Raw genomic sequence first — 23381 nt, 5'->3', positions numbered from 1 at the left:
CTCTCTTTCTCTCTCTCTCTCTCTCTCTCTCCTCTCTCTCTCTCTCCACACCGCCCATCTCAGATACCTAGATGTTAGAAAATCTAATCTAGAGACCAGTGCCCTCAGCTCAGGTGGAATCATCACCCACCCTTTCAATTATACACTAAAGTGTTTGAAGAATGGAGGCAGCATCAAGATTCTCGGAGCCCTCAGCTCATTCTTCTAGGTAAAAACTTGAACGGGCGGGGAGAGTTTGCTTTTTCTCCCATTTGTAAATCCACATATTAAGCAAAATACTATGAATATAAGGAAGAGAACGAACACACTGTACAAACTGGTAAAAGGCTCATTTCTTACTTATATACCATATTGTTAAATAAATGGAAACTGATGAAAACTGTTGACTATAAAGGATCACTCCTGTTCCTATTTTGTTTCAGATCAAGATTGGTGGAAATGAAATGTCATTAGGACATTTACAATATTTTCCTCATAATGCTTCAATCAATTGGTTTTCTTTGCAACCACTTTTCTCAAACAGGGTTGAAAATGTGGACTGTGCTTTAGATTGCACTCAGGGATGGAGTACAAGTGAGGACTAATCATTTCATTTACCTCCAACTCTCGGTAGCTGAGGAAAATAACTAAAATGTACTCATCCAAAAACATGTTAATGCATCAAATCAAACCAGCACGTTCTGATGCTGGATCTGTCTGTTAGCTTGTGCTTTGAAAGACGGGTCAAAGGCTAAGGTCGTGGGCGTGAAATACAAATTCAGTGTCATTATGGAACGATATAGAGCACATTAATCCAAAGCTTCATGCGTTTACAAAATTGTGGAGTGTCCCAACAGAACTATGCAATATATTTTCATCTCGTTTTCAAAACTAATTTTTTTTATGAAACTATAAATACATATATGTATAATATACATTTGCTTGTTAAGGAAGCCAAAGCGTTCAAATCTAAAACAAACAAAAAAAAAAACAAAATAAAACGTGTCTTAATAGAAGAGTTGCGTCTTAAAAACGCAGCCAGCATAACCCGGAAGTAAAGCTTGTCTTCCTCACCGTCACATGACCAGAAGTCAAAAATGGTTCGCGCTGGTTCTACAAATTCTAACAACAAACGGAATTATGAAGCACAACTTTCATGCTTAAAGACAGTCGAGGAGGCAAGTCCGAGTCACGACTAGCAAGCCAATGTGACCAATGCCTTTTTTTCCCCCCAACAAAGGATAGTAACTAGGAACTTGTAATAATAGTTTTTTTTTCCCACATAATAGTCCCTGTGGATCCTTGAAACAAACTGCAAGTTCCTATTAATCTGTTACGGATGATGATCGCCAAAGGCGAATGCTTGCTCGGACGATATTTTGAACAAAGGTGACCAGAAAAGGGTCTCAATCATGAACGACTCGGACCAGGACTTTGTTGACCTCTGCTCAAAGCTGTTGAAACGTTCCCGGAAGAAAGGAGTTGAGCTGAAACAAAAGCGAGCATGCCAGCATGCATTAGTTCATGCCAGCCATGAAGACGAGAAAAGAACCGAGGAGAGTTCTCGGTCTGATTGTGTTGGAGCCGAATCACATGAGTATGCCAGTAGCGAAGCGGGGGCGCTTGTGGAAAACACGGGCAAGAACGTGCATGATTCAGCAGATGCTGAGCTTGCTTCAGTCCAGACAACCGAACAGTGCTCGAAGGTGAAAGATAAATTGCCTAGCATGACGCAACACTTGAAAATAGCCGGTCTGCCCATGAATTTGGAGCAAGGCAGGCATTTATCTTCTCCGGAGTCAGGTGAGCTGACGTGATGGTTGGTGGTTCTTTCTTTCCTTCAACCATACGCCTTATATAATACAGTATATGGTGGGTCTACACATCCCTGGTCAATTTCTAATGAGACCAAGATAAACAGTTCAGCCTTTTTATGCTATGTATGTGACCTGTGACTTGTCCAGTACTATTAAAAAGATATTGTACAGAGCGGATTGGGAAGTACTATAGGTACGTAAGATACTGTTGGCAAGTGCACACACTGGAGACTTCTAGATATGCATACATAATTTTGACAGGCAGGAAGGTTGGGATGCCTGGCAGAGAAGCCACTCTCCATCAATGGCAGTCGTTGGGTGTAATTTCACTCGTTAATATTCCATTCAGTTGTCAAAACAAAACAAAAAACATGGAACTGCCTCAAGGCAAATAGGGACCAAGTTTTCTTAGTTATGCATTGGAAATGATAAAAGGACAGCATTGTATGTCGGAGATGTGTGGTGTCAAAGGCCACCACCTCTGTTTAGTCTTTCCACCTTCCTGTAGATGGAGATGGCTTTTCTCACTCAAACCACCTGTCTTCTCTGTCAAGAATATGCACATTTTTGTCCTCAAAAGGATGCAGTCTATTTTTTAGGCGCAGGTAGACAACTGTCTTTATTGACCGCAGTGTGTAACACTGCAAGAGTGAGGGTATTCAATCACAATCAGCTTAGATAGCCAAGTGTGTTAAAAACACAAGAAATTTTTCTCCGGCAGTCGGTGCTGCCCTGGTACGACATTCAGAACAAGGAACAACATGGCAACAAGAACAAAGAACAAGAGCCATATGTTTTTATCAGAACTATTCATTATAATTCTCCATTTTATTTTGGAATAAGTTTGTTTTATGAGGTATGCGTTTTATTTTTGTCTCTTCCTGCTCCTAAAAGAGAGAGATTACTTTTGAGAGCAAAGATGTGCTGATTCTGGACAAAGAAAGCTCATGGTTTAAGGCACGCCCCCATTTTGGAGGCGAAATAGTTGAGTTATTACAGAAAACCTAGGCTCGTGCTGACCTATCTAGTCACGTGCATGAACCGATGAAGCCTGCTTGGATAAGAGGTGGTACGTCTTCTAAGACAACTAGAACATACAGAAAATTGCGATGTATTTATTTTTGCTTTTCATTTACGTAGCTAACCTTAGTGGAGATGGTCTGCCCTCAAGTTCTCATCAATGTCTTATTCAAAAGTGTCATGGACGGGTGCACACTACCCAAATCCAGGCCAGGTATTGTGCAGTTGAGACTTTGCCCTAAATTGACATAACAGGCTATGGTGTACAGGCCATCATCGGTTTATAGATTTTTATATTTTGAGTTCAACTAAAGTCACATGAAATGGGAAGTTATTTTTTCATATATTGTCTGGAATTTTTCATTTTTTTTTTTTAACTGTAATTACAGTATGACTTTGCTACTATTAGAGACAGAGACCCTCCTACACAGAAATTTGATGGATAGGTGATTATGAAGTGAACTTGGAACTACTTTGTGTCATAAATGAACTTTCAGAACATCCATTTTCTTTGCTGCTTATCCTTACGAGGGTCGCGAGGAGTGCTCGAGCCTATCCCACCTGTCAACGGGCAGGAGGTGGGGAACACCCTGAACTGGTTGCCAGCCAATCGCAGGGCACATGGAGACAAACAGCCTCACAATCACACCTCAGGGCAATTTAGAGTATTCAATTAATACTTTCAGAACACTAATCCTGTATTATTTCACATCAAAATATATAATTTTTCATTTTATTTTATTTTTTTAAGATATTTTGAACGGTTTTGGATCGCTGTTCCTTCAAAAGTGCATACCTAGAATAAGGATCACCAACCATTTTGAAGCAGAAGGCTACCTCCTCGGTACAATTTAATGTGATACTTGATAATTGTTTCATGTCTGAAATATGAAATTTGCTCAAATTACATCTAATATCCTTCCACATTAATTAATGATATTAATTTGTGTTTCTCACTACATCATGTACTACTAGTGTCAACAATAACCCAACGCAATGAAACACAATGAAATCCACATCGATCTTTGCCATGAAGCACAACGGTCCTGCTTTTCAGATTGCCATCTGAGGGTTCAAGACAATGATGAGGCTCTGGCCATGCGGTTGCAGAAGCAACTTGATCGCGAGGCAGCAGTGGTCCACTCACTGGACTTAGCAGCTGAGGGTTTCTTCCTCTGTCACATCTGTCACAGAGGCCTTTCTCACATGACACCTGAGGGGCGCACTCAGCACATCAACAGGTGACTGTTTTTACTAAGCAGCAAGAAGTTGCTAATTGACTTTCTTTTGTATATTCGAGATTATCTTTATGAAATGTGGTAGAACACAATGCATGGTTGAATAATTCCATTCCATTTTCCAAAACACATACTAAACACAAGACAAAAAGTAGCATCATAGCACATGTCCATATAGAGGATGTAAACCAATATTCCCTGAAGCTGGAGATGTTGCATTAAAACAAGTAATCTCCTCGAATGCCAAGACAAACTTTTTAACTGAATTAATAAATAGATAAATACATTGTGTAGCCTGCTGATGAGTATCGATGTGAGTTATTGTTCTCAAATTTGTACTGGAACTGTGAGCTTTCATAGTCAAGCCCTTCTCATTTCATATCATATACATATTCCAGTCATATCTACAGTCCTTTGTATTCCCTCAAAACTTAATATGAGCAAAGGGTCTGTCTTAATATTTATGGCTGTGATATTTAAGTTTTCTTTTTAAATCTGCAAACATTTCAAGAATTTTGTTTTTTTTTTCTGTCAATATTGGGTGCTGTGTGTACCTTGAAAAAAATGAACTTGAACTATTTTAGCAAATGGCTACAGTATTACAGTGAAAAATGTAAGCAGTCTGAAGACTTTCACTACCTACTGTAGGTATGTCATTTCATTTAATTACAATAAATATATTCAATCATCGAAAAAAGAGAAAGGCGTAGTAATTTGAGATGTAAGCGTATATAATAAAACAAAACTCCCTGCCTCAAAGACTGTCTGCAGCCAGGTTGGCATTGCAAATGAGAATCAGTTCTTGACTGCCACACCTACATAATCTTTCGTCATTAGTGCAAAAAAATTCAATTTGTCATGATTGGATTTGATTAGTTTTACAATTCATATTTAGAAGATTTGATTTATTTTTATATTTTACTTCATCTACAACACTTTGATACAATTTTTTTGTATGTAAAGTGCTTACAAATTCCATTTGATTGGTAATTTATTTGAGTTGTCTGCGCTGGACTCCCCAATTTCAGTTTTGGTCATGATTTTTCATTTGGTGCATCACTCAGTGTAATTTTATTAAAACGTCTACAATTCTGCTTTTAGATGTTTGGATAACAGTGAGCATCCAATGGCTGCTCCTCTTCCGTCTCTGGGAGTCCCTGACTGTCCAATTTGTGGTAAGAAATTCAAGTCGCACAAGAGTCGCTCTGGCCACTTGAAGCGTTGCTCGGCAGACATGGGTGTCAGTCCTGGTGACCTGCTACAGGCTCTCCAGAGGCAGGCAGAGGAGATGCAGCATGCCGCTACCAACAACACGCTGTAAGTCTACTCCAGCCTCACTTCCCAACATATACATATAGGAGAAAACTCTCTGCTCAATCCCTCATCAAGGTCTGACTTTGGGGGATTTTGAAACAAATTTTTCCGTATGGAAATAGAAATCCGTTCCAGGCTCAAACAGTATCTATCATACAGTCTTTCTTCACTTGACATGCAATTTTGAAGAATTTCACAATTTCAAACAATCCTAATAGTTAAATCCCGAGTGTTGCAAACGCAGCTATTTATGTGGCTGGATTTAGCAACTTCTCTGTCCCCTCGAGTGACTTTTCTATTTTTATTCATTTATTTATTTTTTTAAGGAATTGATGGGGGGGGGGGACGACAACTCTTTTTGTGGTTTTATTTGAGACTACTGTAGACTCTTGAGTCCCTCCAGAGATCCACATGTTCATGCCTTCACTTCCAGGCTGCAAATAAATGACACTAGAATGAAGAATACGGTTGGGCATTGTTTGAACTTGAGCAATTCATTTTCTTTTCAATTCTCAATTCCAATTCTTTTAGGGGGGCTGTGTTTAATTTTAAAATGTTTTTCATTGGATTCATTTAAGTGAACGGTTTGATTTGTTATTTTTAGTTGTCTCTAAATGATTACACAAAATAGTTGGAGACTAATTTGATAATTGTTGATTAATTGTTGTGCTTCTTTTTTGAAGGATATCTAGTGTGCGCCTGCATATTTTCAGTCACATTTACATCTTCATTGACCATTCCAATACTTCAAAATATTATTCAGAGGAAACTATTCTTTTGTTGAGTTGGGTGGTCTAGGTAATTGTCATGTTTACAAGATGCCCGTTACGTCTTAAGCTACGATTTTCTGACAGACATTTTGGGCCAAAATAAACTGGAATGTGACACTCTTAAAAGTCAAAGTTCCACCTGAAAGAAAAGAGCCCCAAAAAATTAAATTCATGTAATTGTATTAACATTTCTTCACAGGTTTTGCATTGATTGTAAAAATATATACAGGGAGAAAATGTTTGAAAGACAAACATTTACCCTATAGTAAAAAAAAATTCAACTAAATATGAATATATACTTCTATTTAATGGTACATGGCGGCACAGTGGCACAGCTGTAAAGCGTTGTCCTCATAGGTCCATGGTTTAATCCCGGCCCCACCTGTGTGGAGTTTGCATGCTCTCCCAGTGCCTGTGTGGGTTTTCTTCGGGCTCTCTGGTTTCCTCCCACATCCCAAAACATGCAACATTAATTGGACACTCTAAATTGCCCCTAGGTGTGACTGTGAGTATGACTGCTGTCTGTCTCGATGTGCCCTGCGATTGGCTGGCAACCAGTTCAGGGTGTACCCTGCCTCCTGCCCGTTAACAGCTGGAATAGGCTTCAGCACTCCCGCGACCCTTGTGAGGATAGCGGCTAAGAAAATGGATGGATGGATGGATGGATGGATGGATGGATGGACAGACAACAGTACATGCAACGAATTCCTACAGGTTCTATAATTTCTCTTTATAGGCCAGGCGTCGAGAACCTTTTCAACTGAGCGAGCCATAAATGCCAAATATTTTAAAATGTAATTTCAAATTTTAAAAACAAAATACAGGTGTATTTGCGCATTTAAGTAAGACCAACACTTTTAGAGTACAATAAGTCTCTGAATTCTTTTGAATAACATCGTTATGCTGTTGCTAACCAATGATGACAGGAGTACAAATTCTGGTGCTACACGGTTTTGCTGATGGCTTGATAGTCCATTTCATAGGTGGTTAGCTGAAGCTTCATGCAGGCGTTCAGACGTCCATCCGTTCATCGTGAACGTAAATCAATTTGATTTGCCATCATGATGGCCTGATGGTGAACAGTTCTTGCTGACAAAGGCATGTCTTTTACTCATTTGATTATCCTGTCTTAATACAAAGTTGGCAAAATGTTTATTGGCAACATTCAAGTACAAATGCTTTGGCATACTCCCCATCTGTCATAGACACACAGCAGAACCCCCCCCCCCCCCCTCTCTCTCTCTCTCTCTCTCTCCACAAAGGCTGTCCATTTTTGTTGAAAACTTCGGTACTCCTTGTCTTTTTTTTCTTTGAGTGAGCTTTGTCAAAAGCGTTTCCATAATTAGTTGTTCCGACCCGATCAGTGTTAAACCCTTCTGCGCCTATGAACATCGATTTTCACAGTAATCTACGACAATCCCACTAGGACAAACCTTCTCCGCGTCATTTGCATTGCCTGCACGACACAAATCACATGCACAGTATGTCGTTATGTGAGCCATATGCAAGCACCAAAAGAGGCAGGTATGGCCCGCGAGCCATAGGTTCCCGACCCCTGTTATAGGCCATATAGTTACCGCGATATTTTTTTTTCCTGTAAAGGTTTAGAAGTGTCCTGTCTTGGTGTAATCCTTAACATGATATGCGGGATTTTACTAATTAGATCATTGGCAAATCATCTTTCATTTTGAAGCGTGGCGTGAAGCTTCCTTACTCTATGTCTTTTTGTTTCTTTTTCAATCTGTCCACTGCCCCAATTGTATTTGTAATGTTCAGCTCACAGACTCGAGGAACCAAGAGGAAAAATGTAACTAAGGCCGGACGAACAGAAAGGAAGAAACCCAGGAAAAGCACAGAACTCCTTGATGAAGACACCTTGGTGGCCCTGGCTCTGTCCTCCTCCCTGTTTGAACAGGAGAGTGAGCAGCTGCTGAATGTGGCAAAGACAGAGACAATCACCCCTGATTTGTCCGTGACTCCCATATTGAAATGGAGGCCAAATCCAGGTACAGCATCACCTCCTGTTCAGTGTCTTGTGCAACAGCATTTTATGATAGAGCAGTTGTTTCTATATCAGGTTGGTACAAATGTGCTTATTACAAGACCTTTACCTGAAATATTATCCATGGAGCTTTTGTCTTTGTGGTCCTGGGTCCATGTTTTTGTGTATTCTTTGCATGTTTTTTTAAATAATTGCAATTTCACTACTTCGTCCAAATACCCATGAATCAAGAATTACTGTGAATAATTGCATTTTTAAATTGTACTATGTGTCTTACTAACGTGTCTGACATATTTAACGCATTCACCCACGGAGATGGCAGCATCATGTGGGGCTGTTTTGCTGCACCAGGGACTCGACCTTTTCATAAAATAGACGGGATCATAAGGAAAGAACATTAAATGACAATATTAAAGCAGAATCTCAAGACATCAGCCATGAAGCTAAAAAATTGATAGCTGACTAAATACTTTTTGCCTGACTGTTTTTGTCGAACAGCTTTTGTGACCCTTGTGAGGATTAGCGTACTGGAAAATAGATGGATGGAAAAAGCTTCTGCTCCAGAACACTCAACATGAACTAGGAGATCATTGTTTTGCGAAAAACAGTGATTGCTGTGTTCATCCATCCATGTTCTTAGCCGCTTATCCTCACAAGCAGGCATGAGGATTTCGGCAAGTATGGTAACCGATCTTCCGGTTCCGTTGATTTTTGTCCTGGGAAACGATTTTTCGGTTCCCGTTGATAATGCTCATGGGAACCGGTTTTTACATGTACTTCAGAATAAAGCCTTAGCAGGCATGAGCATTTTGTCTTTTACGCTTAGCAACTGACATGTTTGACTAGCGTTTGAGTGACCCGGATAGGAATAACTCGACCTTGCGCATGCGTAGCGCAGAACCGGAAACAGGTGCTTTTTGTAAACCACACTGACAAACCATTTTTTTTTAACCATTAAAAATAAAGGGGTTCATGTAGGTTCGTTTTATACAGATTGTTGTATTTTGTTGACAACTTGTTTTACATTCCACACATGGGCGAATTTTATTAAAAGTAAGCCCTGAGATCTGGGCAACGGACTTTCGGTTCCGTGTTTTCTCAGGCTGGGTAACGACATGGTAACGGAACGATCGTTTCCGTGAAAAGCTCATGCCTGACAAGGGTCGCGCGGAGTGCTGCAGCCTATCCCAGCTGTCAACGGGCAGGAGGCAGGGTACACCCTTAACTGGTGGCCAGCCAATCGCAGGGCACATCAAGACAAACAGCCCCACTCACAATCACACCTATGGGCAATTTAGAGTGTCCAATTAATGTTGCATGTTTTTGGGATGTGGAAGGAAACCGGAGTGCCCAGAGAAAACCCACACAGGCACGGGAAGAACATGTAAATTCCACACAGGCGGGTCCGGGATTGAACCCGGGACCTCAGAACTGTGAGGCCAACGCTTTCCAGCTGTGCCACCGTGCCGCCGTGATTGCTTTAGCAAAAGGAAAAATCATTAAATGGTAGAAGGAAGCTGGTATTTTGGTCCTTGATGCTGTGCATCCAAATGGGCTTTGGATATTCAGTGCGTCTAACAATGTTCCGATTCCTTATGTTGCAGGTAAAAAGGGGTGTGGTAAGAAGAAAAAGGGTCCCGTTCCTCGTCCTCCTCCTATCCTCCTCATCCAGGATGCCGATGCAGCCCTGACGAGGCTGCAGGAACGTGTCTCTGCTCTCCTGTTACGCAGTAGAGCCCCATCTCCACCTACCCCCACCCGCTATCCCAGCACTTTGTCTGCCTTGAGCGGTGCTGCCCCCCTTTGGCAAAAGAGTGCACTGCTGAACGGAAACCTTACAAGTGTAATGGACTTCTTTGTCCCAGAGCTCAAAGACTTCATCAAACCTTGGAAATCAGCAGAGGTAAGATGGTGAATGCTAGGGTAGATTGGAAATGTTTGGATTAGTGAACACGCATATCGCCTGTTACCTGTAGTGATTTGCCGTATCCCATGTTACATGTTTACGTTGACGTCTTTGTTATTGATTAGCTTATTGGAAATGCTCCTGGTAAGGAAAGGTCATTTGTTTTTATCACTTTGATTTTAAAGTAGTAAATCATTGTTGATCCAGATATTTGTGCTAGTTAGTTACCCATAACTTGATTTCAATTTTAGAAAACAATTTTGGCTGAATGCTGACCAGTCAAGGGTCCACCCCACCTCACGTCTTGCTCAATTAAGGCTAAGTTCACACGACAGTGCATGATACCCAAATCAGATTTTTTTGTTCAATGCAATTTTTTATTTGTATTTGTTCACATTACAAAAACAAATATAACATGGACTGTGTGTGACATCCCGTGTTTACGGAAGTGAATGCAGCTCCTTGCGAACGTGTCATCATGATGCATTTCTGGCAAATTCAAGTGTTTTGTGCAAACGGAGCCATCATTTTCTTATATCTTTTGTAACGTAAAGCATCTTCTATGACCACTTACTTTTTTTTCTTGCTCTTTTGTCAGCTCTTTACTTTTGTGGCACACTTTTTCTAACAGTTGTGATTTTTGGCACCTTTTGATGAAATATAGGTCAGATGATCTCTCCGTTAAGGTTAATATTGCACTCTGGTTGCATACATATAAGATTTATATCCACATAGGAAAGCGGTCTGTGTCAGATATGAAAGAATCATAATTGTCCCGGTCACTGATAGGTGTTGTGGCACATTCACCTGACTTTGGGTAGGCTGCTTGAGTTTAATTCTCATTCATTAACAGTGTGAATGTGAGTGAATGGTTGCCTTTCTTATGTATGTGACCTGTGACAGACTGGTACCAAGTTCAAGGTGTGGTCTGCCATTGGCTCACAGTAAGATGCCAAAGGCTCCCATGATCCTGAATAGGATAAGTGGTACAGAGAACGGATGGAATTGTAATGTTCATATTGACATTAAAAAAAAAATCGGATATGGCCCATTGGGCAGAAAACTCTGAATTGACCAACAGGTTGAACATAGCCCAAGTCAGCTGATATAGGCTCCAGCTAACCGGTGACCCCAGTGAGAATCAGAATCATACCATTCTTTTCTTTGGTCATCATATAGAGAATCTATTCATTATTAAAATAACAGTTTGTATTGCCATGATTGATTATTTCTCTACGTTATCCATTTCTCACCACTTAATTTCTGCCTATAGACACTCCGCACTTCCTCCCAACGCAACGACAACCCTTGTACTTCTGTCCAACTTTTGAGTCAAAGACCTGTTGTCAGCAAGGCCCTGTCTCCAGCTACCTGCTCCTCTACTCCCTCCAATCCAGCCACGGAACAGTTCCCAGCAAGCAGTCAGACCCTGCAAGACCTGGTGGAGCTGTGTGACGATGAAATGGCCGTAGCCCACGATGACCACAACGCTCCTGGCCCTGGCAAAGGTAAAACAAAGATGGACAAAATAGTTCTGAAATGTACAGTGTATTCAAACATTGTGATTCATGTGGTTCAAACTTGTGTGCTCGTTGATTGTATGGCATCCAGCTTTGGTGTACCCTGCCTCTTCCCCAAAGTCAGATGGGATAGGCTGCAGCTCGCTGTTACTCAAATTGAAAATAGGTGGATGGATGCTTTATGTGGCCCACATAGCAATCTTAAAAGAAAATCCACATATCATACTCTGAATTTTCCTTGACATTTGGGTGCTACTCCAAAGAAATTCAGTGTATAAATTTGTGAATTTAGTGACAGAAAATACTCAACTTATATTTACATTTCATCTATACAGTATATTTTGCATGCATACTACATATCTGAGATTTTTGAAACTTTTCATTAACATTGAAATTTCCTGGGCAGAGATAATGTTTTTGTTTGCTTCTTTTTACTTGTTTAATTTCGTGTTTGAAACTCATAGAAAGTCTGTTATCTTAACATTGTTGCAATTCATATAACAAACAACAAGTTTGATTGCTAAACTTCATGGTGTAGTGTAGCTCTGAGTATTTTTTTTAACAGTGAGCTTTTTCATTAGAAAAGTTTTAGATTTTGCGTATTTTGTTGTTTCTGGTTTAGAGGACAGACAAAGTATGGTACTGCTACTCTGTTAGATTTTTTTTTTTTTTACAATCATGTATAATTAAGTGTTTTAAATATATAGTGTAAGTTTTGCTATCATTATCTCTGTTTTGTGCCCCACCCAAAAAAAAAAAAAAAAAAACCAACTGTATATCGTTACAGACTATGTTCAGACCATCGTTACAGTCTGGATGTTAAGTATGATTTTTTTTTTTTTTTTTTTTTTTTTTTTTTACAGCTTCAAATCCATTGAAGTTGGGATGTTGTGTTCAACAAATAAAAACAGAATGCAATAATATATATATATATATATATATATAATATATATATATATATATATATATATATATATATATATATATAATAATAATAATAATGCAAATCACATTCAACTTATATTTAATTGAATACATTACAAAGATAAGGTATTCGATGTTCAAACTGATAAACTATATTGTCTTTAATAAATAATCATTAACTTGGAATGTTATGGCTGTAACTTGTTCCAAAAGGCTGGGACAGGTAGCAAAAAAAGACTGAGAAAGTTAAGGGATGATCATCAAACAGCTGTTTGGAACATCCCACAAGTCAATGGCTGTGTACCATGATTGGATACAAAAGGGGCTTCCCTAAATTGCTCAAAGATGGGGGGTGGTTCACCTCTTTGTGAACAAGTGCATGATAAAATACTCGAACAATTTAGGGAAGAATAAGAAGAATCAACAAAAGGTTTAGAGAAGACAAAGAAGAGGAGGAAACCGGATCCGTCGTCAGAAGAAAAAGAGGAATGCACAGAGCCTACAACTGAGTGTAGGGACTTTGAATGTTGGGACTATGACAGGAAAAGCTCAGGAGTTGGTTGACATGATGATTAGGAGAAAGGTTGATAGACTGTGCATCCAAGAGAGCAGGTGGAAAGGTAGTAAGGCTAGAAGTTTAGGACCAGGGTTTAAATTATTCTACCACGGAGTAGATGGAAAGAGAAATGGAGTAGGGGTTATTTTAAAGGAAGAGGTGACTAAGAATGTCTTGGAGGTGAAAAGAGTATCAGATCGAGTGATGAGACTAAAATTTGAAATTGAGGGTGTTATGTATAATGTGGTTAGCGGCTATGCCCCACAGGTAGGATGTGACCTCGAGTTGAAAGAGAAATTCTGGAAGGAACTAGATGAAGTAGTTCTGAGCATCCCAGACAGCGAGAAAGTTGTAATTGGTGCAGATTGTAATCGACATATTGATAAAGGAAACAGGGGCGATGTCGAAATGATGGGTAGGTACGGCATCCAGGAAAGGAACTTTGAGGGACAGATGGTGGTGGACTTTGCAAAAAGGATGGCTGTAGTGAACACTTATTTCCAGAAGAGGGAGGAACATATGGTGACCTACAAGAGCGGAGGTAGAAGCACACACGTTGATAATATTTTGTGCAGACAATGTAATTTGAAGGAGACTACTGACTGTAAAGTAGTGGTAGGGGAGAGTTTAGCTCGACAGCATAGGATGGTGGTGAGTAGGATGACTCTTGCAGCAGGGAGGAAGATTAAGAAGGCAAAAGGTAGAGCAGAGAACCATGTGAAGCTGAGAAAAGAAGAATGTTGTGCGGCCTTTCGGAAAGAGGTGAGACAGGATCTCAATGGACAGCAGAAGCTCCCGGAAGACTGGACTACGACAGCCAAAGTAATCAGAGAGACAGGCAGGAGAGTACTTGGTGTGTCTTCTGGTAGGAAAGGGGAAAAGGAGACTTGGTGGTGGAACCCCAAAATACAGAGAGTCATACAAGGAAAGAGATTAACGAAGAAGAAGTGGGGCACTGAGAGGACTGAGGACAGGCCAAGGCCTATGACAGAGTACCAAGAGAGGAAATATGGTACTGCATGCGCAAGTCTGGTGTGGTGGAGAAATACGTTGGAGTGAATGAGGAAAGTGGAGGGGGAAGAGTGAGGCTCCAGGGAGAAGAGATAGCGAGGGTGGAGGACTTCAAATATTTAGGGTCAACAATCCAGAGAAATGGTGAGTGTGGTAAGGAAGTGAAGAAACGGGTCCAAGCAGGTTGGAACAGCTGGCGGAAGGTGTCTGAGTCTCTTCTAGGATGAAGGGCAAGGTTTACAAAACGGTGGTGAGGCCGGCCGTGATGTACGGATTAGAGATGGTGGCCCTGAAGAACCCACAGGAAGCAGAACTGGAGGTAGCAGAAATGAAGATGATAATGTTCTCGCTCGGAGTGAGCAGGTTGGATAGGATTAGAAATGACCTCATTAGAGGGACAGCCAAAGTTGGATGTTTTGGAGACAAGATTTGAGAGAGCAGACTTCGATGGTTTGGACATGTTCAGAGGCGACAGAGTGAGTATATTGGTGGAAGGGTGCTGAGAATGGAGCTGCCAGGCAAAAGAGCGAGAAGAAGACCAAAGAGAAGGTTTATGGATGTGGTGAGGGAAGACATGAGAGATTCTGAATAAATCACTGCCTGTAAGCGACAAGGCTGAAAACCAACATTGAATGCCCGTGACCTTCGATCCCTCAGGCGGCAGTGTATCAAAAAAAAAAAAAAACATAAATGTGTAAAGGATACCACCACATGGGCTCAGGAACACTTGTGAAAAGCAATGTGAGCAAATACAGATTGGCACTACATCTAAGTGCAACTTAAAACTCTACAATGCAAACCAAAATCCATTTATTAACAACACCCAGAAATGCCGCCAGTTTCTCTGTTCCCAAGCCAATCTCAGATGGACTGATGAAAACTGGAAAAGTGTTCTGTGGTCCAACAAGTCCACATTTCAAATTGTTTTGGGAAATTGTGGACGCTGTGTGTTCTGGGCCAAAGAAGACAAGAACCATCCACAAAGTTATGGATGCAAAGTTCAAATGTCTGCACCTGTAATGGTATGGGGCTGTGTTAGTGCCAAAGGCATGGCCAGCTTACATATCTGTGAAGGCACCATTAGTACTTGAAAGGTACATGCAGGTTTTGGAGAAACCTTTACTGCCAACCAGGCAATGTCTTTTTCATGGATGCCCCTGCTTATTTCAGCAAAACAATGCCAAAGGACCTTCTGAATATGTTACAACAGAGTGGAGCCGTAGTAAAAGAGTGCGGATACAAGACTGACCTGCCTGTAGTCCAGACCTGTCCCTCATTTGAAAATGTGTGGCATATTATGAAGCGTAAAATACAATGGAGACCCCAGACTGTTGAGCAACTTAAGCTGTACATCAAGTTAATGTAAAGTTAAAGTTAATGATAATTTCCCAAAAAGAAAAGTTTATCAGTTTGAATATTTAATGTCTTTGTAGTGTATTCAATGAAATATAACTTGAGGATGATTTGTAAATCATTGCATTCTGATTTTGTTTAACACAACGTGCCCACTACATTGGAATTGGGGTTCTAAATAGGATTATTTTTCATGCATTGTTCTGAATGACATTTCTTCAGATAACAACACCAGTTTGTCCACAAACCTCCAAGTGAGCGGCTTCTTCCTAGAGAAGCCAGCTGACCTCAGTGTGAATGACACCCCGCTGGAAACAACGTACACTGATGCGGTTGACCTCCAGAGCCAAGTAGGAAGGTCTTTATGTCAGCCAGGAGGACCAAAGGAGCACAGCAAACATTTATCAGTAAGATTATTCTCTAAATTTTCCAAGACAGAGTTGGAATATCACAAAACTAATACATGGGTCCTTGCTGATGAGAGACACTAAGTCAAGTTTGTGTCCTGCAGGGGGCTCTATCAACACTGGCATCAAGCCTGAGCAGCATGGTCAACAATCCTCAGCTCAGTGACTGGCAACTCCAGGTGGACAGTGGCCAAGTCTTCTTTGTCCATTCCTTTATGATATATGCACGCTGTCCCCTCCTGGCAGAACTGGTAACTGCATTACAACTTTACTATTCTTCTTCCTTTTTTGTTTTTTAACAATTTCAAATCAAATCACGCAGCTCTGACTTTTTGTTAAAATACCCTCAAAAAGAAGGAATTATAATATATTTTACTCTTTATTTCTTGTGTTGCTGAAATAATTTTGAAATTTGTCTCATGCAAGTGAGACAGCATTTATCCGTGATGGGCCAATGGCAACTCTTAACTTTCGTGAACAAGATGGCACACAGTCTTAGCTCGTTCAAGAGACTGCCGTGGTGGATCTTTTGTTGTCATTACAAGCTTATTCTTTTTCACATGTTGAACTCTCCTTCTGCAATTAAAACCAAGAAACCCATCGTAGAGCACACTAGCGAAATAATGAGCAAGCCCACCGAGAAAGCCCTGTTTCCACCATGTTGGGGGAAGGGGATTGGGCAAAACAATGAAAGCATTTTCACTTCCGGTGTGTAAAGGGTTAATTGACATATCACCAAAGAAAATAAATGGTATGAAAAAGTGGGGCAAAAGTGCAGAACATCTCACTCACCGACATTTTCAGAAGTAGGAAATAAGGTGCACAACCCCTCCAGAGACCCAAATATTTGTGTATAAAAATACTACCATCAAAATACTATGTTTAGTGGCCTGAATAATGCCCAATGTTTTTCTTCTAGATGCATGAAAGTGGTTTTGGGGTGCACGAGGAGGGAATGCCTGAAGCTCAAAGGGTATTGATCAGTGATATCCCAGGACAGGCGGTGTTGGTTCTGCTGCAGTACCTCTACACTGCTAAATTTTCCCTCCCAGCATCATTGTGTTCTCATGTACTGGAGTTGGCATCCAGGTACAAGTAACATTCCTTAATATGAGCAGTTCCAAACAATGGAATCATCTTGATTTAAAAAAAAAAAGTAGGTGGACAACTCATCTCCTCCAATTTTTTTCAGGTTTGACTTACAGGAGTTGCGGTGGCTATGTGAGCCTCCCCTAGAAGAAGCTTCTGTGCAGAATGATGATGGAGTTGCCACAAACCACATGGAGTATCTCGTTAATGGCACAGACAATGAATTAACAGCACTTTTCAACTCCATGTGGAGCCACGAAGATGACGCGGACCAAGAAGGGGATGACGAGACAGGTCTCAAAAAAGCTGCTGACGCCACATTAGGTGACAGGGAGCTCCACGAGGAGCAGGTTAATGAGGAAGAGCTTGATGAGATTTACGAGTTTGCTGCCACGCAGAGAATGAGAGATGAGGAGAAGGCCGGCGTAGGAGAAATCGAGGGAGACGATGGAGTGATCTTAAGGAAACTTACTGAATCAAGAAGGAGTCCAGGAAGATCTAGTGAGATAAGCCCCGACTCTAAATGTGACCCTCTTCCAGACCACAGCCTGGAGAGAACCTATAATCGCCTCTTCTCAGACTATGAGGGGGTATACAAAGAAGATCAACCCTCCTTCTGTTCTCCTTCGTCTACGCCACCAAAAGCACACACCTCACCTACTGCCCCATTGAAATTATCTGGTCAAACCTTGCTTCAGTCCTCAGCAAGTTTAGGTAGTGACAGTTCCCCTCATATATCCAACTTGCCTCTCCCTGGTGTGACCCCATACCAGGATAGTAAAGACGGAACTGTTGATGTCAAGGAAATACCTACTGTTGAACAGGAGCCTCTGGAACACCGTACAACTCGAAAGCCTCAAAGCCGAGTTTCTGATAGTATTCATGTTCCACTACTGTCTATTTCACCGCTGAAAGGAGAACCAGATGTGCTGGTTTTGTCAGACTCAAGCGAAGACATGGAGGTATCTGTGGTCGAGCCCCGTGCTCAGTGTCCTGTCCTGTCCCGTTCCCCCACTGAACATAGCTTCACTTACTTAAAGCCTAGCAATGCCTCTGAGGAGAAGAAAGAGTCCAGAAACTTGGGTTGTAGCGTAGTTGATTTAAGTCTATCTCCGAACCAACTTAGTCAAGTTGATTGTTCTCCAGAGCTCTCCTGGCTCATCCCCCCCACACCTCTTAATGACACTCCCAGAAAAACAAGCGTCCTGAGTTCCACTCAAACCAAAAGCAGCATTTGTAGGACAACGTTGTTCCCAAAAGAGAGTAGTTCACCACCATTCAGTAACACATCTATGACTGACTGTGTCTCCACCTATGATGAACCAGTGGAAGGAAGTGGTCCTTGGCTGAATCCAGCTACGGCAAAAGTGGACACTGCAGTGTGTGCAGAGTTGAAATTCTCATCTCGGTCAATGTTTTCTCATCATCTCCATAATTCCTCAAAGCAAGAAAGACCTCAAAAGGTCCACGTTGACCCTCATAGCAGCACTCCCCTGCAATCAGATGTCCTCCAGCACCACATCCGGCCCGACACCTCACCCCTCTACACAGGGCCTAGCAAGCAAAAGTCATTAAGTCAAGAACGTGAAAGTCTGGAGGAGAGTCAATTAGAAAGGTTTCATCACTCCCCCTTTTGTGACCATTCAGAGCCACATTCGTCTACCTCACACAAAAGTGTTCCAGTTTCAGAGAGACAAAGTAAGTGTTCGAGTCAAAGTCCAGCCCCCTCCATCAGACACCACAGCACTGGATTTAAGCCATCGAGGAATGGAACAAGTGAGGATGGACAGACTGCAGAGCTCGCTGATGATGACATAGAAGAAGTGAGAGTCATAACTGGATCTCCAGTTTCGAGTATTGGACAGAGCTTTCTGTTCAACCATGAGCCACCGATAGCTTTCGACAACTCATGGGGCATCAACTCCTGCGATGAGGTTGGCGGGAACCCGGGACAATTCAGTCTGAGGCGAGAAGACAGCGGAGGATGGACCCGACCAGTGGATGCGTCTGGCTCAGGCACCACCTCTTTACCTCGGCCGTCTTGTCAAGGTGGTATAAGTAGCTGCCAAGAACCCCAAAAGCAAAGTTTATCGAATTCTCACAGTAAAAAGGGAGAGATGTTCACGCCTTCAACACCTGATCTCATAACCTACAATCCACCAGAGATAAGTGACAGCCTCCTGGTTGCAAATGTGGCTGACAACTCAGGGGGGGAAGATGAGATTCTTCCTCTTTCCCAAAGGCTGAACCCTTCTGCTCAATTCAAAACTCCAAGTAAGTACTTTTAAAAAAAAATAGAATTTCACTGTATTTTGTGATCATTAAAGCCACCCAAGTCATGACATGTTCATATTTAGTAGTTTCGTCTAATCAACAAGCAATCACATCTGTTTCGATTGAGGAGAAAAATCATCTAAAAAAATGCAAGAAACTAAAACAATGCACCTGTTTCTGTCTCTGTAGCATCTTCTCGCAATAAAAGGCACCACAAACTGGTCCCCATCACACCAATGCCTCACTACTCTGATATGGACACCCCAGAACTCAAGAATGAACTGAACAGGTCAGTCAATGTTCTTGAACAAAAGACGAGTAAATTTAGCTCGTTTCCAGTCATGGCTATTGGTGAAACCAAGCAGTACCGGTTGATACGAAAGTTGTTCTGTTGTTCTGAAAACGGTCCCCAGTCAATTGATTCCTCCGAATAATTTGGTTGCCTGAGGATTCATCCTATCGATTCCTCCTACGTCGCTAATGAGTGACGACATCGCAAGCGAGAAGTGTACAGTATTTCAGTTCAGAACTTTTATCAACATGGAATCAGAGCAGAAGCACTTTAAAATTTGGCTTTGACATTTTACATTTCACAAGAAAAAGATGATACCGGGGCAACTTGCAGTAGTTGGAAGGCTTTAAATTCGTCAAAGGGGGAGCGTACTTCCAATATGCGGAAGCAGTTCACTATAACAACATATAGTAGTTCAATATAAAAGCATGCAGGGCACAATATCACTCTATCGATAATATCATTCGTCTGATCTGTGGAGTCATGTCTTAGAGCTGTTGCTACACTAATCGCACGTCCATGACAGTAACACAACAATAGTTGCCTTTCAAGTACTATAGTTTCGGGTGTAGAATGTGCAAAATTTTCCAAAAATATTAAATTGTATATAAAAATACAAACAAACAAAACAGACAAAAGTAAGACTTGATGTTTCGGTTCCTTTTTTACCTCCCTCACCAAAGCTCTTCTTACCCGATTGGTCAGTTTGGCTGGTCGGCCGTCTCTAGGAAGGGTGTCTTCCATTTAAGGATTATGGGGCCCACTGTACTCTTAGGCTCCTTAAGTGATGTAAACTTAACCAGATCTGTGCTTTGCCACAATACTGCCTCTGAGCTCTTCAGGCAGTTCCTTTGACCTCATGATTCTCATTTGCTCTGACATGCACTGTGAGCTTTAAGGTCTTGTATAGACAGACGTGTGGCTTTCCACATCAAGTCCAATCAGAATAATCAAACACAGCGGGATTCCAGTGAAGGTATTGAACAATCTCAAGGATTATCAGAAGAAATGGACACCACCCGAGTTAAATATGTCACAGCAAATGGTTTGAATACTTATGGCTGTGTGATATTTCAGTTTTTCATTTTCAAAGAATCTGCAAAAATGTCAACAATAATATAATTTTTCTCTCAATATGGGGTGATTTGTATACATTGTGTAAAAAAAAAAAAAAAAAAAAAAAAAAAAACAAGAACTTAAATGACTTGAGCAAATGGCTGCAATATAAGAGAGTGGAAAAAAATAAATTAATATTTTCTGTATCCATTGTATTGTATTGTATGTTAAACCTCCTTTGTAGCTGTAGGAGTAGCAGCAGCTGGTGGGTTGACAGCCTGAACTCTTGGGCCTGCTAGTTATTGCAAATATATACACGACTCAACCCAATTACATTGGTTCAAGCCTCGGGGAAAACCGCCCCGGATGACCACGTGTCACGCATGCGCTCCAAGATAGTCTGAGTTCCTTGGTTTTTGTGTGACGAGCACCTACACCTGAGTTGCTACTCTAACATTGTATGAAAAATGATTTAAGGTTAATGTAACTGGAGCAGTTCTATTCCATAACCCGCAAATACTTGTTTGCAGCAGTGCTCGAGGAGCATGGGGCTGTAAACAATGTTTTACAATGTACAATATTAGACAACTTTGTACAGGGTTAGACTCTGGTTTCAATTTTGGTGGTGCCTTTGCTGAAGGATATATAGTATATGAGATTTTTAATGACATTTCAAGAAATAAAAATGTCTTCTGAGAAATTGCAGTATTTCATTCCCTCATCCAATGAGAATCAATTACAGAATTAAAAAGCATTCAAAAGGGTTCATGTAGTAGTCTTTAATAGAATCAAAATCACGAAATTTTTCAAAGCCCATCCCAACTGTCAATTCTCAAACAAAACTCATAACAGCTCAAATATCAAAATAAAAATGAGCTGAATTTCCTCATGTTTATCTAATTGATAGTTTGACTTTGCCACTGACTGGCATCTTCTGTGCAGGTTTGGTGTTCGAGCATTACCTAAGCGTCAGATGATCCTCAAGTTGAAGGAGATCCACCACTACACGCACCAGCTGGTCAGTTCTGATTCTGAAGATGAGGGACCTTGTGCAGGCCCCGCAGCCCAGACGAGAGGCCACCCCTCCAAGTCAACAGCTGCTGTCAGCAGGCCCGTTTCCTCGAGACAGAAAATCCTATTTAAGGACCCCAAAGTGCCTTCTTCCATCTCTCCAGCAAAACACAACCTAGAAGAGGAGGAAATGGAGCCGCTGACCAACTCTCAAGACTCAAATGCTTCTTCAGCAACCTCAAGTGAAGAATCTGAAAGGTATAACAAGAGCCAAGGCAAGAGTTGTGTTAAAATATATGCAGTTTTTTAAAACACATAAAAAAAAAAAAAGTATTTATGGACTTTACCTTAACTTTAGATTCTCTTGAAAAATAGCCCAGGGACAGTACCACACAGGAAAAAGTTACCAAAAATCTTCACGGTACATCACTTTTGGACAGAGCCAGTCCAGATGAGGTAAGTAAGAGGGGTTCCAGGACTAGTGTGTATGAAATTTATATTACAAAACCAAACAAGTCCTCACGTTCACATTCGACCAGACAGTTACCAAGCTCATCTACAAAGAGATCTGGTGCTGTTCGTGCGGTTCAGTGCATAAGAAGCAAGATTGTGGCAGGACCCCTCATGGCTGTCTCACCATGGCAATGTGCCTGCTGAAAATGAGCATCTGACAGTTGCTGACTGAGAAGAGCTTTTCTAGCAACCTCCTGACTCACCTGACCTGGCTGGGTGTGTTTTAATAACAATGACTCCAACGGGATTACTTTGGCATTTCGCCACCACCACAGAGTAAAAATGGGACAGTCCCATCCATTCTTTTCTACTGCATTGGTAAAATAACCCTGTTCAGCTCCACTCCTGGAAACATAGTAGTACTTGAACGAACAAAGTACCCATGGCCTTTTTCAAGGGGGTCCTGTGCAAGCCAGCAGCACAATATTTCCACATGAAATGCAGATTGAAGAACAAACATAGCAATCCTGACTGCCATTAACTGTGGGCCCCTCTGTGACATCTACCCTGCAGGCACAACCCGGAACTGTGTCTTTCTTCTGGCGGCGACTCAGACAGCGATGTTGGTATCTCAGCTTCCCAAGCGGCCACCAACCTCAAAGATCGCCTCCAGGCCCTGCGTAGATTCATCCTGTCCGACTCTGACCTGTACACTCAGATCCTTCAGTACCAGCCTCTGGTCTTGTCTCAACTCCAGGACCGCCTGAAGGCGGCAGGCATCCGCCTCGGTGCGGCCAAGTTGGTCAACTTTCTGGACTCCCAGTGCATCACCTTCACCACAGCCAAGCCGGGAAAAGCCGCGCCCACGCGCAGGCGTGTCAAGAAAACGGGCAAGAAGGCAAAGACAGCAGGGAAATGAGTGACCGCACCCGAACATACAAGACATTCATTGTGGTAACATGCAGAAAAATGGCTAGCAAATAAGCTATGAGGAAAAAGAAAAAAAAAAGTCTTAATTGCAGTTATTATTTGATGGAAACTCTTTTGAAGACATTTCTTCTGGATATTTAAAAACAAAAAAACTAAACTAAAAGTAGCAGTTTATGTATTTCAATTCACATTTTGGTATGAATTATTCAGTGTGGAAAATCTGAATTTTTATGAACATGCTTCAGGTTGTATGTAAAAACTAACCAATTCTTAAATAACTATCAAGTGATGGGGCAAGGGTGTTTTTGTTTTTCCTTTTCAGATTATGTTATGGATAAAATTGTCATAAAATGGAGGCAGCAATCTATAAAATTGCAACTTTAGTGATGATCCTTATGAATTGTTTGAGGTGAGCTCTGAGCTGTCCAGACTGCCATTCAAATTCTTCTTCTGATAAAC

The 23381-nt window shown here is 41.3% G+C and overlaps 1 protein-coding gene across 2 annotated transcripts; it reads left to right on the top strand.

Annotated features, from left to right (window-relative positions):
* The first annotated feature begins 1034 nt into the window (after positions 1–1034).
* slx4 (SLX4 structure-specific endonuclease subunit homolog (S. cerevisiae)) lies at positions 1035–23313 on the top strand. Of its 2 annotated transcripts, XM_061829287.1 has the most exons (14): positions 1035–1782; positions 3874–4057; positions 5156–5371; positions 7915–8144; positions 9745–10043; positions 11320–11554; positions 12354–12389; positions 15633–15817; positions 15922–16068; positions 16737–16906; positions 17010–19180; positions 19370–19469; positions 21471–21797; positions 22566–23313. In XM_061829287.1, exons 1-14 carry the CDS (start codon positions 1392–1394, stop codon positions 22909–22911), a joined length of 5037 nt encoding a protein of 1678 aa, XP_061685271.1. In that variant the 5' UTR covers positions 1035–1391; the 3' UTR covers positions 22912–23313. The 2 variants fall into 2 exon arrangements, with proteins under 2 accessions (XP_061685271.1, XP_061685272.1); XM_061829288.1 differs by lacking the exon at positions 12354–12389.
* Positions 23314–23381: the final 68 nt, after the last annotated feature.

Source organism: Syngnathoides biaculeatus, chromosome 9, assembly GCF_019802595.1.
Source record: "Syngnathoides biaculeatus isolate LvHL_M chromosome 9, ASM1980259v1, whole genome shotgun sequence".
Taxonomy (NCBI): domain Eukaryota; kingdom Metazoa; phylum Chordata; class Actinopteri; order Syngnathiformes; family Syngnathidae; genus Syngnathoides; species Syngnathoides biaculeatus.
The sequence above is the reverse complement of the archived record's forward strand: the minus strand, read 5'-3'. Positions and strand labels throughout refer to the sequence as shown.

Excerpts from the sequence above, each read along its gene's own strand:
- slx4 (XM_061829287.1), top strand. The coding sequence starts at position 1,392 with ATGAACGACTCGGACCAGGACTTTGTTGACCTCTGCTCAAAGCTGTTG. Across the intron at positions 8,145-9,744 it reads GAAATGGAGGCCAAATCCAG|GTAAAAAGGGGTGTGGTAAG; the intron begins GTACAGCATCAC and ends CTTATGTTGCAG. Across the intron at positions 11,555-12,353 it reads CGCTCCTGGCCCTGGCAAAG|ACTATGTTCAGACCATCGTT; the intron begins GTAAAACAAAGA and ends ATATCGTTACAG.